Source organism: Eurosta solidaginis, chromosome 2 (assembly GCF_040869045.1).
Source record: "Eurosta solidaginis isolate ZX-2024a chromosome 2, ASM4086904v1, whole genome shotgun sequence".
Classification (NCBI taxonomy): domain Eukaryota; kingdom Metazoa; phylum Arthropoda; class Insecta; order Diptera; family Tephritidae; genus Eurosta; species Eurosta solidaginis.
Window position 1 is genome coordinate 308,357,604 of NC_090320.1, and position 14,328 is coordinate 308,371,931.

General features: G+C 42.4%; 1 protein-coding gene across 3 annotated transcripts in view; it reads right to left on the minus strand.

Annotated features, from left to right (window-relative positions):
* Positions 1–506: 506 nt before the first annotated feature.
* The window catches only part of LOC137241439 (coiled-coil domain-containing protein 28B), a 35,723-nt gene continuing 21,901 nt past the window's right edge, over positions 507–14,328 (minus strand). Inside the window, exons 3-4 of one of the 3 annotated variants that reach the window (XM_067769043.1) lie at positions 905–982; positions 507–817 (exon numbers count right to left, since the gene is read on the minus strand). In XM_067769043.1, coding sequence (XP_067625144.1) covers positions 597–817; positions 905–982 — 299 coding nt within the window. In that variant the 3' untranslated portion in view covers positions 507–596. Of the gene's footprint in view, positions 818–904; positions 1,235–14,328 lie in introns of all 3 variants that reach the window. The other 2 variants (XM_067769040.1, XM_067769039.1) reach the window with 2 other exon arrangements.

The window sequence follows — 14,328 nt, forward strand, 5'->3', positions numbered from 1 at the left end:
TTCAAAGTATTACTAGACGTTGGCTGTAGTTGCTAAAACTCAGCTGTTCTATGATGTTGCCACATATTGCTGCAGAGTTCGATTTGGGTAGTCCCTACATATGTATGTATGTACGTAGTTAAAAATAAGTCCCGGTTAAAGTAACATCGAAATACTTTATAAAAAGGTTTTCTAAGCGAGGTCACCTTTCGGAAGTGGCTTGCACGCCACTCCGAGTATATTTCCGCCATGAAAAGCTTCTCAGCTAAGAGGTTTTGGTACTATTCAGCGTCAAGAACGAGTTCGGCTGCGGTTTCGTTTTGCGTTTAGGATAGCATTTCCATCCGGGTTCGTCGCGGTTTCACATTCTGGTACGATTTTTTTTTTTTTGGTTTGGTTGCGATTTTGATTCGAGTTCGGTCTCGTTTTTGTTTTGGATTTAAATGCCTATATCAAACCCCACTAGTACCGGTTTCGGTTCTGGACCCTGTTGTTCGTATTTTAGCTTTCAAATAAAAACGTTACCATTATCATGAGTAGCAAAATATTGGTGTATTAAATAAGAAAAGTGTACACGTTCTTTAACAACTATTTTAAGCTAACATTTAATATATTCTTTAAAGCCCTGGATGACTTGTTTGCAACTGCTCAATTGAAATTGATAACTGTTCTAGGCGTTGGACTAGCTGTAACATATTTTCTTGAGCTTTAGCTGCGCTGAAATCGTTAACACTTTCTAGTGAATCTTCTTCGGCAGCAGCCAGCTCAAAATGTAGTTTTGCCAAACTCTCCTGTTGTTCACGTATTTTTGTCATCTGTTCCATAGTGCAGCCTGAACCTAATTAAAACCATAATTCGTTACTTATGATTGTTTAAAAAGGTATAATTCGTTACTTGAACAGTGCAATATAAGCTGTAAACGTACCAAATGCCTTTAGTTTGCCAGAGTGAAAATCATCAAGAAGTCCCAAAAGAGCCCGTTCCATATGCTTTACGTCCGGAACTTCTGATACAAATGAGTGATGTTTAATAGGGCGATCGTCAAATCGGTCGCTATTTGGGCCACTGTCAGCGTTGCTGGTGTTGAACATTATAGAAGGATCTAGGCCTTTCACTTTCCGTGGCACGCCTTTATTATAAAAGCTATCAATTTTCTCTTTATCTGTGATTTGATGATTGACCATAAAATCGCTATTATTACAAAATGATTCGCTGTTGATTACTGTGATACCGTTTACACTGTGGTCGTCAGTTTCTTTTCAGCACAATTATTGTATCGTGAAAACCGTATGAAGCGTAGCGGTTTAAATTTGTAGCAGGATTCAATGTACAAATCAAAAGAACATAAACATTAATGCAAAAAAGGGAAAAAACAATTTATAAACTAAATGGATTTAACGAAAATAAAACAAAAATTATAGATAAGTGACTGTCTACAAAATAATAACGCTCATATATATGAATGTTTAAGAGCATAACTAATCAGCGCTTTAAATATATAAACTAAGGTAAAGCCAAGTTAAATATTTAAATCAGCATGCTGTCGGGCAGTAGAAAAAAAAACGGGTTTAAGCAATTGAGCAGTCAATTTATATCAACATATTGTGACGAATATTAGCAACACTAAGGGATACTCTCATCTCTAAGCCAATAATAAGCAGTGACTTGTATGCACATCAACAAATCAATCATTATGTCTATACATATGTCCATACAAGCAGCGGAGAGCAACGCATTTATCTGAGATACTCCCAAAAGTAGGCAATCATCTGTGGAAGTATCACTCACATATACACGCGCTTGGGCTATGCGAGAAGCTATAATAATCGTGCATCTGTAGTTATAGCTGAGAAATTTATAGCTGGTAAACGAGTACTAAATTTTAGAAATAGAAACCCCTAGAAGTATGCGAACGAGACATTGATGTGTTCGCAGCCTTTGATTGGTCGATCTCCGCTCTCTATGTGCATATGTAAAGCCAACAACCGTAACAAAAGGAACATCAGCGACAGCAGGCGAAAAACATGTTTTTTATTTCTTCAGATAACTGTTGTCTCTCAAGTCAGTCTATTGTAAAAATTCGCTTGATACCCGCAAGGGATGCCAAAATGTTAATGTTTATTAGAAAAGCGGTATAAGATTTATTTCTGTATCAAGCGAATTTTTACAATAGACTGACTTGAGAGACAACAGTTATCTGAAAAAATAAAAAACATGTTTTTCGCCTGCTGTCGCTGATATGCCGACTCTATAGTTGCTAGCCGAGTTTCGCTTAAAATCGTCTTAATTTTTTCTTCTTCCCCATCGGGAATGTCCGCTGAACCCAATTCATCGCGAGCGTCATTATAGCGCTTCCAATAATCCGATAATAGATTGCGCCTTGCCACCAGGTAACCCTTCGTCCTCTTTTGTTTCGAGACCTTTTTGTTGTTTGCAGCAAAGTTAAGAATTAACCTGGATAGGCCTTCCTCCTTTTTAATAGACATATCTAAATGATTGCGATAATTTGTAGTGGACTTAATTGTTTTACGAGCGTAGCTAACAATTAAACAATTGGCGAGAGACGGGTCCCCGCAAGGGATGCCAAAATGTTAATGTTTATTAGAAAAGCGGTATAAGATTTATTTCTGTATCAAGCGAATTTTTACAATAGACTGACTTGAGAGACAACAGTTATCTGAAGTAAGATGCACAAAGCATAGCTACCGATGAAAGGTGCACTCTCAGCATATATTCATGCGTTTTTATTAGGGTTGCTGTGCTGCCTGATTGTATTGATCTTTAACATTCCGCCCACCTCGTCCATCCAGTGCGACGAAATTTTCCAGTGACAACCGCCCACGATGCGAATCAATATCAGGGTCGGTCGGTAAGGGGACTAGCTTAGAGATGGCGCGCTTAAATGTTGACGTGGCAGTGCGTATAGTTGCCACCCTCACATTACTATCGCTACCTGGGTGTATCTCTACAACTCGACCAAGGGGCCATTGCAACGGAGGAGAGCGTTCATCTCGAAGCAACACTAAATCGCCGATCTTAAGGTTCTGACACGTCTGCTTCCATTTGTATCTGACTTGCAACGCCGGAAGATACTCACGGCTCCAGCGTTTCCAGACATCTTGTTGAATCTGCTGTAACAATTTCCATCGTTTCAGCCTATTTGTGCTTAGTTCAAGGAGGTTGGGCTCAGGGATAGCGACCAACGGACCGCCCACCAAAAAGTGGCCGGGAGTAAGTGCTGTTAAATCACTGGGATCATCCGTCACAGCACATAATGGCCTTGAGTTTAGCGCTGCCTCTACTTGTTTGAGTACAGTAAAGAACTCTTCGAAAGTTAGTGTTGTTCGGCCTATGACGCGTTTTAAATGATGCTTTGCTCCTTTGATTCCAGCATCCCATAGACCGCCGAAATTCGGGGAGGCTGGTGGTATAAAGTGCCACGAAATGCCTTTGACTGCCAAAAACCGAGCTGCAGCTTCAAATTGTTCTTTACAGGCCGCAAGGTCAGCCTTAAGTTCTGCATTCGCACCAACAAATGTAGTTGCGCAGTCGCTGAATATGTGAGAAACAGACCCTCTCTGCGAGATAAACCGTCGTAGAGCAGCTAAAAAGGCATCGGTGCTTAAATCGCTAACAAGCTCCAAATGAACGGCGCGAGTAACAAAACATACAAACAGTGCGATATACCCTTTGTAGCTGTGATGGCCTCTACCCTTTGTAGTGCGAATATAATACGGTCCACCATAGTCGATACCGCAATAATCAAATACTTTAGCTGGATTGCAGCGATGTGAGGGGAGGTTTCCCATAAGTTGCGTGAGTGTTGTTGGGTTTTGCCTGACGCATTTTATACATCTATGAATGTACTATTTGACGGCTGGTCGTGCTTTGATAATCCAATAGCGCTGTCTTAAAAAAGTAAGAGTTGCCTGTGTACCTCCGTGTAAGGTAGTTTCATGTGCATGTGCAATTAACAGATTGCTCAGTATTCCATCATGCGGTAAAATGACTGGAGAACGTTCTTCTTCTGAGAGAAATCGCGCGTTTTGTAATCGCCCATTTAACCGAATGATACCATCTTTATCAAGAATTGGATTGAACTTAAGAAGCTTGCTTTTTGTATTGATCGGTCGGTTCATGCGAAAACAAGACAATTCGTTATTAAAATGTATACTTTGAACGTGCCTTAACCAGAATTTCAACGTTTCTGCCCGCTCTTCGGCAGAGCACCATGAAGTAGCTTCGTGTGGTTTCTTCTTTAAGACTGCGATGAATCGTCGAACAAAGGCGGTGACTGCTAGCAATTTGTTAAGATTTGAATACTTGGAGATTAGTGCCGTTAAAAACGAGGCAGAGTCGCTTAATGGCGTTGTGACCAACGACGAAACAATTCCATCACTCTTAGCTGGTTCATGGTGAGTTTGTTTGGGCCATTGGTGAGGTGGCAACTGAAGCCATTTCGGTCCATCCCACCAAGTAGAGAGCTCCATTAATTGTGACGGCATGCAACCACGCGATGCTACGTCTGCAGGATTGCTTGCTGTTGGAACGTACTTCCAAGAGTCAATCGATGTGTAGGCTTGAATTTTGCTTATTCGGTTACTGACATATTGTTTATATTTTCCAGGATTTGATCGGATCCAAATGAGTACCGTTTTTGAATCAGACCAACAATACTTTTCAAGAGACGGTAGCTGAAGCGTTTCAGAAAGTTTGCTTGCAAGCTTGGCTGCCAAGAGAGCACCGTTTAATTCCAAACAAGGAATGGTAATTTTCTTTAGTGGAGCGACCTTTGTCTTTGCTGCTAAAATCGAAACTTGAACGTTGCTATGCGATGTGTTAATTCTGAGGTATGCTATCGCAGCATATGCAATGTTACACGCGTCGGAAAATACGTGCAGTTGAAAACCTCCAGACTTGGGTTCTACACCAAGCCACCTGGGAATCCTTAGACGTTCAATTTCACCTAACTCTTTTCTAAATCGTTGCCATTCCAGCTGCAATGGGTCGGGGATGGGATCATCCCAGTCTAAACCTACTAGCCACAGCTTTTGACACATAGCTTTTCCAGTTACAGTTATGGGGGCTAATAAGCCTGGAGGGTCATACATTTTTCCGATGTCTGATAGTTGCTGACGTTTGGTGATTTGTGTCGGTGAAGAAGTCAAGCTAACTTTGTATGTTAAGGAGTCTGAATCACACAGCCAATAAATACCAAGAGCTTTCGTCTCGCGGTCTAGATTTAGGTTACAGCAAATGGTTTTCTGCTGGTCATCTATGCTTAAACGCTGCATGAAGTCTGCGGAATTTGAGCTCCATTTACGAAGAACGAACCCACCTCTTTCGAGTAACTTTCGGAGTTGGTATTGCACTTCCAATGCCGCTTCAACGGTGTCAGCTCCATGCAAGCAGTCGTCGACATAAAACGACTCTCGTAAAACCTTTGACGCCTCCGGATAATCTTTCTCTTCATCGTCAGCTAATGTTCGCAGTACTTTAATTGCAATTCAACCCGTATGTGACGGTTAGCATCCGATATGCTGCTGCCCCACCCTCGTCATTTCTCCAGATAATGCGCTGCATGTCAGCGTCTTCTCGACTTACCAGAATCTGGCGATAACACTTTTCTATATCTGCCATGAAAGCAATGCGATGTAGTCGCCATTGCATAATTATTTGGCTTAAGTCGCTTTGTAACTTCGGCCCGACATGGAGGCAGTAATTTAAAGAGATGTGCCCTCCCGGTTTACGGGACGCGTTAAACACGGCACGCAATTTAGTTGTAGAACTTGATTCCTTGTACACGCCATGATGCGGTATATAGCAAACAGCTTTTGGTTCGTCGTTTTCAACTACTTTTTCCATATGCCCTAAAGATAGGTACTCTGTCATGAAGGCCGTGTACAGCTGATTCATTTCAGGGTTATTTCTAAGTCTACCTTGCAGAGAATGGAAGAGATTGATAGCGTCAGATTTCGATCTTGATAATTGTGTAAGGTCACAGTCTTCTTTGAACGGATAACGAATTTGATACCGCCCTAAACTGGTTCTCTGAACTGTGGAATTGAAAAATTCTTCGCAGAATAGTTCGTCTTGTGTCATCGTGGACATAGGTTGAATATCATCGCATTCATGGAACTTCCACATCTGCTGGACTAAACTGCTTAAGTCATCCGCAATTGTTGTAGTACACAGCGTTGTACATAGCTGAGGAGATGCAGAGCTGGGTATACGCCCATAAACAACCCAACCAAGGTGTGTATTTTGTGCTATAGACGCACCACAGGCGGTGTGCTTGACATCACCTTTTAATAATAGACCATAGAGGTCTGCGCCAATGATGACGTCAATCGAGCCTGGCTCGAAGAAACAGGGATCTGCGAGTGTAAGGCCTAAAAAGTCCGTGTATGGTTTTGGATTGACTCTCTTTAATGGTAAAAGATTTCCCAACCTTGGCAAAATGAGCGCAGAGCAAGTGACCCTAAACGATGGTTCTGTAGGTGATGTTAAAACGAATGAGGTTATACCTTTTGATTCGCCAACGCTACGACCGCCGACGCCTGTTATGGGAATTTGCATCCGATTCCTACGAAGTCGTAATTGTTGAACGGCATACTCGCTTATAAAGGATGCTTGCGAGCCGTTGTCGAGTAATGCCCGCAGTTTTATGTAATGCCCCGTCAATGACTGAGCGTTGATATACGCCGTAGCTAGCAAAACAGCTGGAACACTGGTTTTAGCATGGCTAGGAGTTTGGTTATCGCAGTGGTCTGAACACATGTGAAGTGCAGCGACGCTACTACGTGGTGACGACAGGCTGTCGTGAAGAAGAGTGTGGTGCTTCAGAGAGCACCTAAGACAAGTATATGATGATTGACATTCATCCGCGGAGTGATTTGCTTTAAGGCAGTTTTTACATAGTTTGAACTTTAAGACCAGTTCCAGCTTCAATGCTGGTTGTTTCTTCTTAAACTCAGCGCAGTACATTAACGCATGCTTACCTGCACAACATACGCAACGTCCGATATTGGTTTGATGAGTACGAACTGTACCAAGAGCTATTGGCTTACTACTGAATGATGCTTCTTTCGATTTGGTCTTATGAGCCGAAGAAACTGCTTCTAGTCCCTGAATACGTTTTTCGAGAAATTGTACCAGTGTTTTATATTCGGGTATAACATTCGCCGATTCAAATGACATTTCCCATTCCTTATCTGTTTCCGGATCTAACTTCTCAGTTACAAGTAGGACAAGCCAATCATCCCAATGCTCTGTAGGTCGTCCAAGCTGTTGTAGTGCGCGAACTGATTCGGTGACAGTATCCAATAGTTTTCGCATGGCAACGTATGACTCATTGCTGATTGTTGGAAGTTTGGTGATATTTCGAAGATACGACTTAACGAGGCGACGCTTGTTATCATAACGTTGTTGAAGCATATCCCAGGCTATTGTAAAATTCTTCTCCTGTACAGTGACACTGCGAATAGCGGCTTCGGCCTCACCAAGTAGACTGCCTTTCAAGTAATGCATACGTTGTACATCCGATAAATTTGATTCGCTTATAACGCATGTTGTGAACATGTCCTTGAAACTTAACCATTTGTCAAAGGAGCCATCGAATTTGGGCAGCACAATCTTCGGCAGTTTGGACGTAGATGTGTTGCTCGACCCGCCACATGTAGTATTAAGCATGGCTGATCGAGAATCTTCACGATGATTGCTGTCGAGTTCATCGATTTCGTCGTGTATTTCGCCTAGTGCTTCGCAATATGCCGACTCTATAGTTGCTAGCCGAGTTTCGCTTAAAATCGTCTTAATTTTTTCTTCTTCCCCATCGGGAATGTCCGCTGAACCCAATTCATCGCGAGCGTCATTATAGCGCTTCCAATAATCCGATAATAGATTGCGCCTTGCCACCAGGTAACCCTTCGTCCTCTTTTGTTTCGAGACCTTTTTGTTGTTTGCAGCAAAGTTAAGAATTAACCTGGATAGGCCTTCCTCCTTTTTAATAGACATATCTAAATGATTGCGATAATTTGTAGTGGACTTAATTGTTTTACGAGCGTAGCTAACAATTAAACAATTTGCGAGAGACGGGTCCCCGCAAGGGATGCCAAAATGTTAATGTTTATTAGAAAAGCGGTATAAGATTTATTTCTGTATCAAGCGAATTTTTACAATAGACTGACTTGAGAGACAACAGTTATCTGAAAAAATTCGCTTGATACAGAAATAAATCTTATACCGCTTTTCTAATAAACATTAACATTTTGGCATCCCTTGCGGGGACCCGTCTCTCGCCAATTGTTTAATTGTTAGCTACGCTCGTAAAACAATTAAGTCCACTACAAATTATCGCAATCATTTAGATATGTCTATTAAAAAGGATGAAGGCCTATCCAGGTTAATTCTTAACTTTGCTGCAAACAACAAAAAGGTCTCGAAATAAAAGAGGACGAAGGGTTACCTGGTGGCAAGGCGCAATCTATTATCGGATTATTGGAAGCGCTATAATGACGCTCGCGATGAATTGGGTTCAGCGGACATTCCCGATGGGGAAGAAGAAAAAATTAAGACGATTTTAAGCGAAACTCGGCTAGCAACTATAGAGTCGGCATATTGCGAAGCACTAGGCGAAATACACGACGAAATCGATGAACTCGACAGCAATCATCGTGAAGATTCTCGATCAGCCATGCTTAATACTACATGTGGCGGGTCGAGCAACACATCTACGTCCAAACTGCCGAAGATTGTGCTGCCCAAATTCGATGGCTCCTTTGACAAATGGTTAAGTTTCAAGGACATGTTCACAACATGCGTTATAAGCGAATCAAATTTATCGGATGTACAACGTATGCATTACTTGAAAGGCAGTCTACTTGGTGAGGCCGAAGCCGCTATTCGCAGTGTCACTGTACAGGAGAAGAATTTTACAATAGCCTGGGATATGCTTCAACAACGTTATGATAACAAGCGTCGCCTCGTTAAGTCGTATCTTCGAAATATCACCAAACTTCCAACAATCAGCAATGAGTCATACGTTGCCATGCGAAAACTATTGGATACTGTCACCGAATCAGTTCGCGCACTACAACAGCTTGGACGACCTACAGAGAATTGGGATGATTGGCTTGTCCTACTTGTAACTGAGAAGTTAGATCCGGCAACAGTTAAGGAATGGGAAATGTCATTGGAATGCGCGAATGTTATACCCGAATATAAAACACTGGTACAATTTCTCGAAAAACGTATTCAGGGACTAGAAGCAGTTTCTTCGGCTCATAAGACCAAATCGAAAGAAGCATCATTCAGTAGTAAGCCAATAGCTCTTGGTACAGTTCGTACTCATCAAACCAATATCGGACGTTGCGTATGTTGTGCAGGTAAGCATGCGTTAATGTACTGCGCTGAGTTTAAGAAGAAACAACCAGCATTGAAGCTGGAACTGGTCTTAAAGTTCAAACTATGTAAAAACTGCCTTAAAGCAAATCACTCCGCGGATGAATGTCAATCATCATATACTTGTCTTAGGTGCTCTCTGAAGCACCACACTCTTCTTCACGACAGCCTGTCGTCACCACGTAGTAGCGTCGCTGCACTTCACATGTGTTCACACCACTGCGATAACCAAACTCCTAGCCATGCTAAAACCAGTGTTCCAGCTGTTTTGCTAGCTACGGCGTATATCAAAGCTCAGTCATTGACGGGGCATTACATAAAACTGCGGGCATTACTCGACAACGGCTCGCAAGCATCCTTTATAAGCGAGTATGCCGTTCAACAATTACGACTTCGTAGGAATCGGATGCAAATTCCCATAACAGGCGTCGGCGGTCGTAGCGTTGGCGAATCAAAAGGTATAACCTCATTCGTTTTAACATCACCTACAGAACCATCGTTTAGGGTCACTTGCTCTGTGCTCATTTTGCCAAGGTTGGGAAATCTTTTACCATTAAAGAGAGTCAATCCAAAGCCATACACGGACTTTTTAGGCCTTACACTCGCAGATCCCTGTTTCTTCGAGCCAGGCTCGATTGACGTCATCATTGGCGCAGACCTCTATTGTCTATTATTAAAAGGTGATGTCAAGCACACCGCCTGTGGTGCGTCTATAGCACAAAATACACACCTTGGTTGGGTTGTTTATGGGCGTATACCCAGCTCTGCATCTCCTCAGCTATGTACAACGCTGTGTACTACAACAATTGCGGATGACTTAAGCAGTTTAGTCCAGCAGATGTGGAAGTTCCATGAATGCGATGATATTCAACCTATGTCCACGATGACACAAGACGAACTATTCTGCGAAGAATTTTTCAATTCCACAGTTCAGAGAACCAGTTTAGGGCGGTATCAAATTCGTTATCCGTTCAAAGAAGACTGTGACCTTACACAATTATCAAGATCGAAATCTGACGCTATCAATCTCTTCCATTCTCTGCAAGGTAGACTTAGAAATAACCCTGAAATGAATCAGCTGTACACGGCCTTCATGACAGAGTACCTATCTTTAGGGCATATGGAAAAAGTAGTTGAAAACGACGAACCAAAAGCTGTTTGCTATATACCGCATCATGGCGTGTACAAGGAATCAAGTTCTACAACTAAATTGCGTGCCGTGTTTAACGCGTCCCGTAAACCGGGAGGGCACATCTCTTTAAATTACTGCCTCCATGTCGGGCCGAAGTTACAAAGCGACTTAAGCCAAATAATTATGCAATGGCGACTACATCGCATTGCTTTCATGGCAGATATAGAAAAGTGTTATCGCCAGATTCTGGTAAGTCGAGAAGACGCTGACATGCAGCGCATTATCTGGAGAAATGACGAGGGTGGGGCAGCAGCATATCGGTTGCTAACCGTCACATACGGGTTGAATTGCTCACCATACCTTGCAATTAAAGTGAGCTGACGATGAAGAGAAAGATTATCCGGAGGCGTCAAAGGTTTTACGAGAGTCGTTTTATGTCGACGACTGCTTGCATGGAGCTGACACCGTTGAAGCGGCATTGGAAGTGCAATACCAACTCCGAAAGTTACTCGTAAGAGGTGGGTTCGTTCTTCGTAAATGGAGCTCAAATTCCGCAGACTTCATGCAGCGTTTAAGCATAGATGACCAGCAGAAAACCATTTGCTGTAACCTAAATCTAGACCGCGAGACGAAAGCTCTTGGTATTTATTGGCTGTGTGATTCAGACTCCTTAACATACAAAGTTAGCTTGACTTCTTCACCGACACAAATCACCAAACGTCAGCAACTATCAGACATCGGAAAAATGTATGACCCTCCAGGCTTATTAGCCCCCATAACTGTAACTGGAAAAGCTATGTGTCAAAAGCTGTGGCTAGTAGGTTTAGACTGGGATGATCCCATCCCCGACCCATTGCAGCTGGAATGGCAACGATTTAGAAAAGAGTTAGGTGAAATTGAACGTCTAAGGATTCCCAAAAAACCCATTCAAAAACGGTACTCAGTTGGATCCGATCAAATCCTGGAAAATATAAACAATATGTCAGTAACCGAATAAGCAAAATTCAAGCCTACACATCGATTGACTCTTGGAAGTACGTTCCAACAGCAAGCAATCCTGCAGACGTAGCATCGCGTGGTTGCATGCCGTCACAATTAATGGAGCTCTCTACTTGGTGGGATGGACCGAAATGGCTTCAGTTGCCACCTCACCAATGGCCCAAACAAACTCACCATGAACCAGCTAAGAGTGATGGAATTGTTTCGTCGTTGGTCACAACGCCATTAAGCGACTCTGCCTCGTTTTTAACGGCACTAATCTCCAAGTATTCAAATCTTAACAAATTGCTAGCAGTCACCGCCTTTGTTCGACGATTCATCGCAGTCTTAAAGAAGAAACCACACGAAGCTACTTCATGGTGCTCTGCCGAAGAGCGGGCAGAAACGTTGAAATTCTGGTTAAGGCACGTTCAAAGTATACATTTTAATAACGAATTGTCTTGTTTTCGCATGAACCGACCGATCAATACAAAAAGCAAGCTTCTTAAGTTCAATCCAATTCTTGATAAAGATGGTATCATTCGGTTAAATGGGCGATTACAAAACGCGCGATTTCTCTCAGAAGAAGAACGTTCTCCAGTCATTTTACCGCATGATGGAATACTGAGCAATCTGTTAATTGCACATGCACATGAAACTACCTTACACGGAGGTACACAGGCAACTCTTACTTTTTTAAGACAGCGCTATTGGATTATCAAAGCACGACCAGCCGTCAAACAGTACATTCATAGATGTATAAAATGCGTCAGGCAAAACCCAACAACACTCACGCAACTTATGGGAAACCTCCCCTCACATCGCTGCAATCCAGCTAAAGTATTTGATTATTGCGGTATCGACTATGGTGGACCGTATTATATTCGCACTACAAAGGGTAGAGGCCATCACAGCTACAATGGGTATATCGCACTGTTTGTATGTTTTGTTACTCGCGCCGTTCATTTGGAGCTTGTTAGCGATTTAAGCACCGATGCCTTTTTAGCTGCTCTACGACGGTTTATCTCGCAGAGAGGGTCTGTTTCTCACATATTCAGCGACTGCGCAACTACATTTGTTGGTGCGAATGCAGAACTTAAGGCTGACCTTGCGGCCTGTAAAGAACAATTTGAAGCTGCAGCTCGGTTTTTGGCAGTCAAAGGCATTTCGTGGCACTTTATACCACCAGGCTCCCCGATTTTCGGCGGTCTATGGGAAGCTGGAATCAAAGGAGCAAAGCATCATTTAAAACGCGTCATAGGCCGAGCAACACTAACTTTCGAAGAGTTCTTTACTGTACTCAAACAAGTAGAGGCAGCGCTAAACTCAAGGCCATTATGTGCTGTGACGGATGATCCCAGTGATTTAACAGCACTTACTCCCGGCCACTTTTTGGTGGGCGGTCCGTTGGTCGCTATCCCTGAGCCCAACCTCCTTGAACTAAGCACAAATAGGCTGAAACGATGGAAATTGTTACAGCAGATTCAACAAGATGTCTGGAAACGCTGGAGCCGTGAGTATCTATCGGCGATTTAGTGTTGCTTCGAGATGAACGCTCTCCTCCGTTGCAATGGCCCCTTGGTCGAGTTGTAGAGATACACCCAGGTAGCGATGGTATTGTGAGGGTGGCAACTATACGCACTGCCACGTCAACATTTAAGCGCGCCATCTCTAAGCTAGTCCCCTTACCGACCGACCCTGATATTGATTCGCATGGTGGGCGGTTGTCACTGGAAAATTTCGTCGCACTGGATGGACGAGGTGGGCGGAATGTTAAAGATCAATACAATCAGGCAGCACAGCAACCCTAATAAAAACGCATGAATATATGCTGAGAGTGCACCTTTCATCGGTAGCTATGCTTTGTGCATCTTACTTTCGTTAACAAGAGCTTTTGATGTGTTCGCAGCCTTTGATTGGTCGATCTCCGCTCTCTATGTGCATATGTAAAGCCAACAACCGTAACAAAAGGAACATCAGCGACAGCAGGCGAAAAACATGTTTTTTATTTTTTCAGATAACTGTTGTCTCTCAAGTCAGTCTATTGTAAAAATTCGCTTGATACAGAAATAAATCTTATACCGCTTTTCTAATAAACATTAACACAGAGTATAAAAGGAGTTAAAGCTGAGTAAGCAGTAATCAGTTGGATTAAACAGGCTATCTGTTGAGAAGTAGAAGTGTTAATAAAGACCATTTTGCATTATTGAATATTGGAGTTATTTATTCAACAGTTTAGCGATTCGAAAGTTAGCAAAAGGTTGCAAATAAGCGAAATTTCAGTAAATTCGTTACAGTATCATTGACACCGTTGTAAAGCAGCTTACTCCCATTTTCACTAAAAACTATTTTTTGATACTGATGAAATGGGGGACGATTTCCGCACATAGTTGTCAATGAAAAGTGTATGTTTAATCAACATAACCTCAAAATAAGCTGCCAAACTATATAGTAAACAATGCTTGTACTTGTACACTATGGAAGAGGAAAGCGGACGTGCACCGAATTTCTTGTGCTCGGCGACTTGCTTTGTGCTGTCTTTCTTCTGTTCTCAAATTTTCGTTTTGTAAATATTCCTTTTTAATGAAGAACTTTTTGTTGATTTTATACACAAATATTTATATTTTTAAATGGAATTTTTAATAAAACTAAATAAATGTAAGGCGCGTTAACCTACGCAGAGAATTTAGGCCGAGCTTCTCTTCCAATTTGCGTCGTGCTCCTTTTTAATTTTTCCTACAAATTGGCGGGACGGGACCGGGACCTACTCGTTTTATGTCGACTCCAAACAGCATCTGCAAGGCAGATGAGTTTTCACTGAGAGCTTTTCGTGTCAG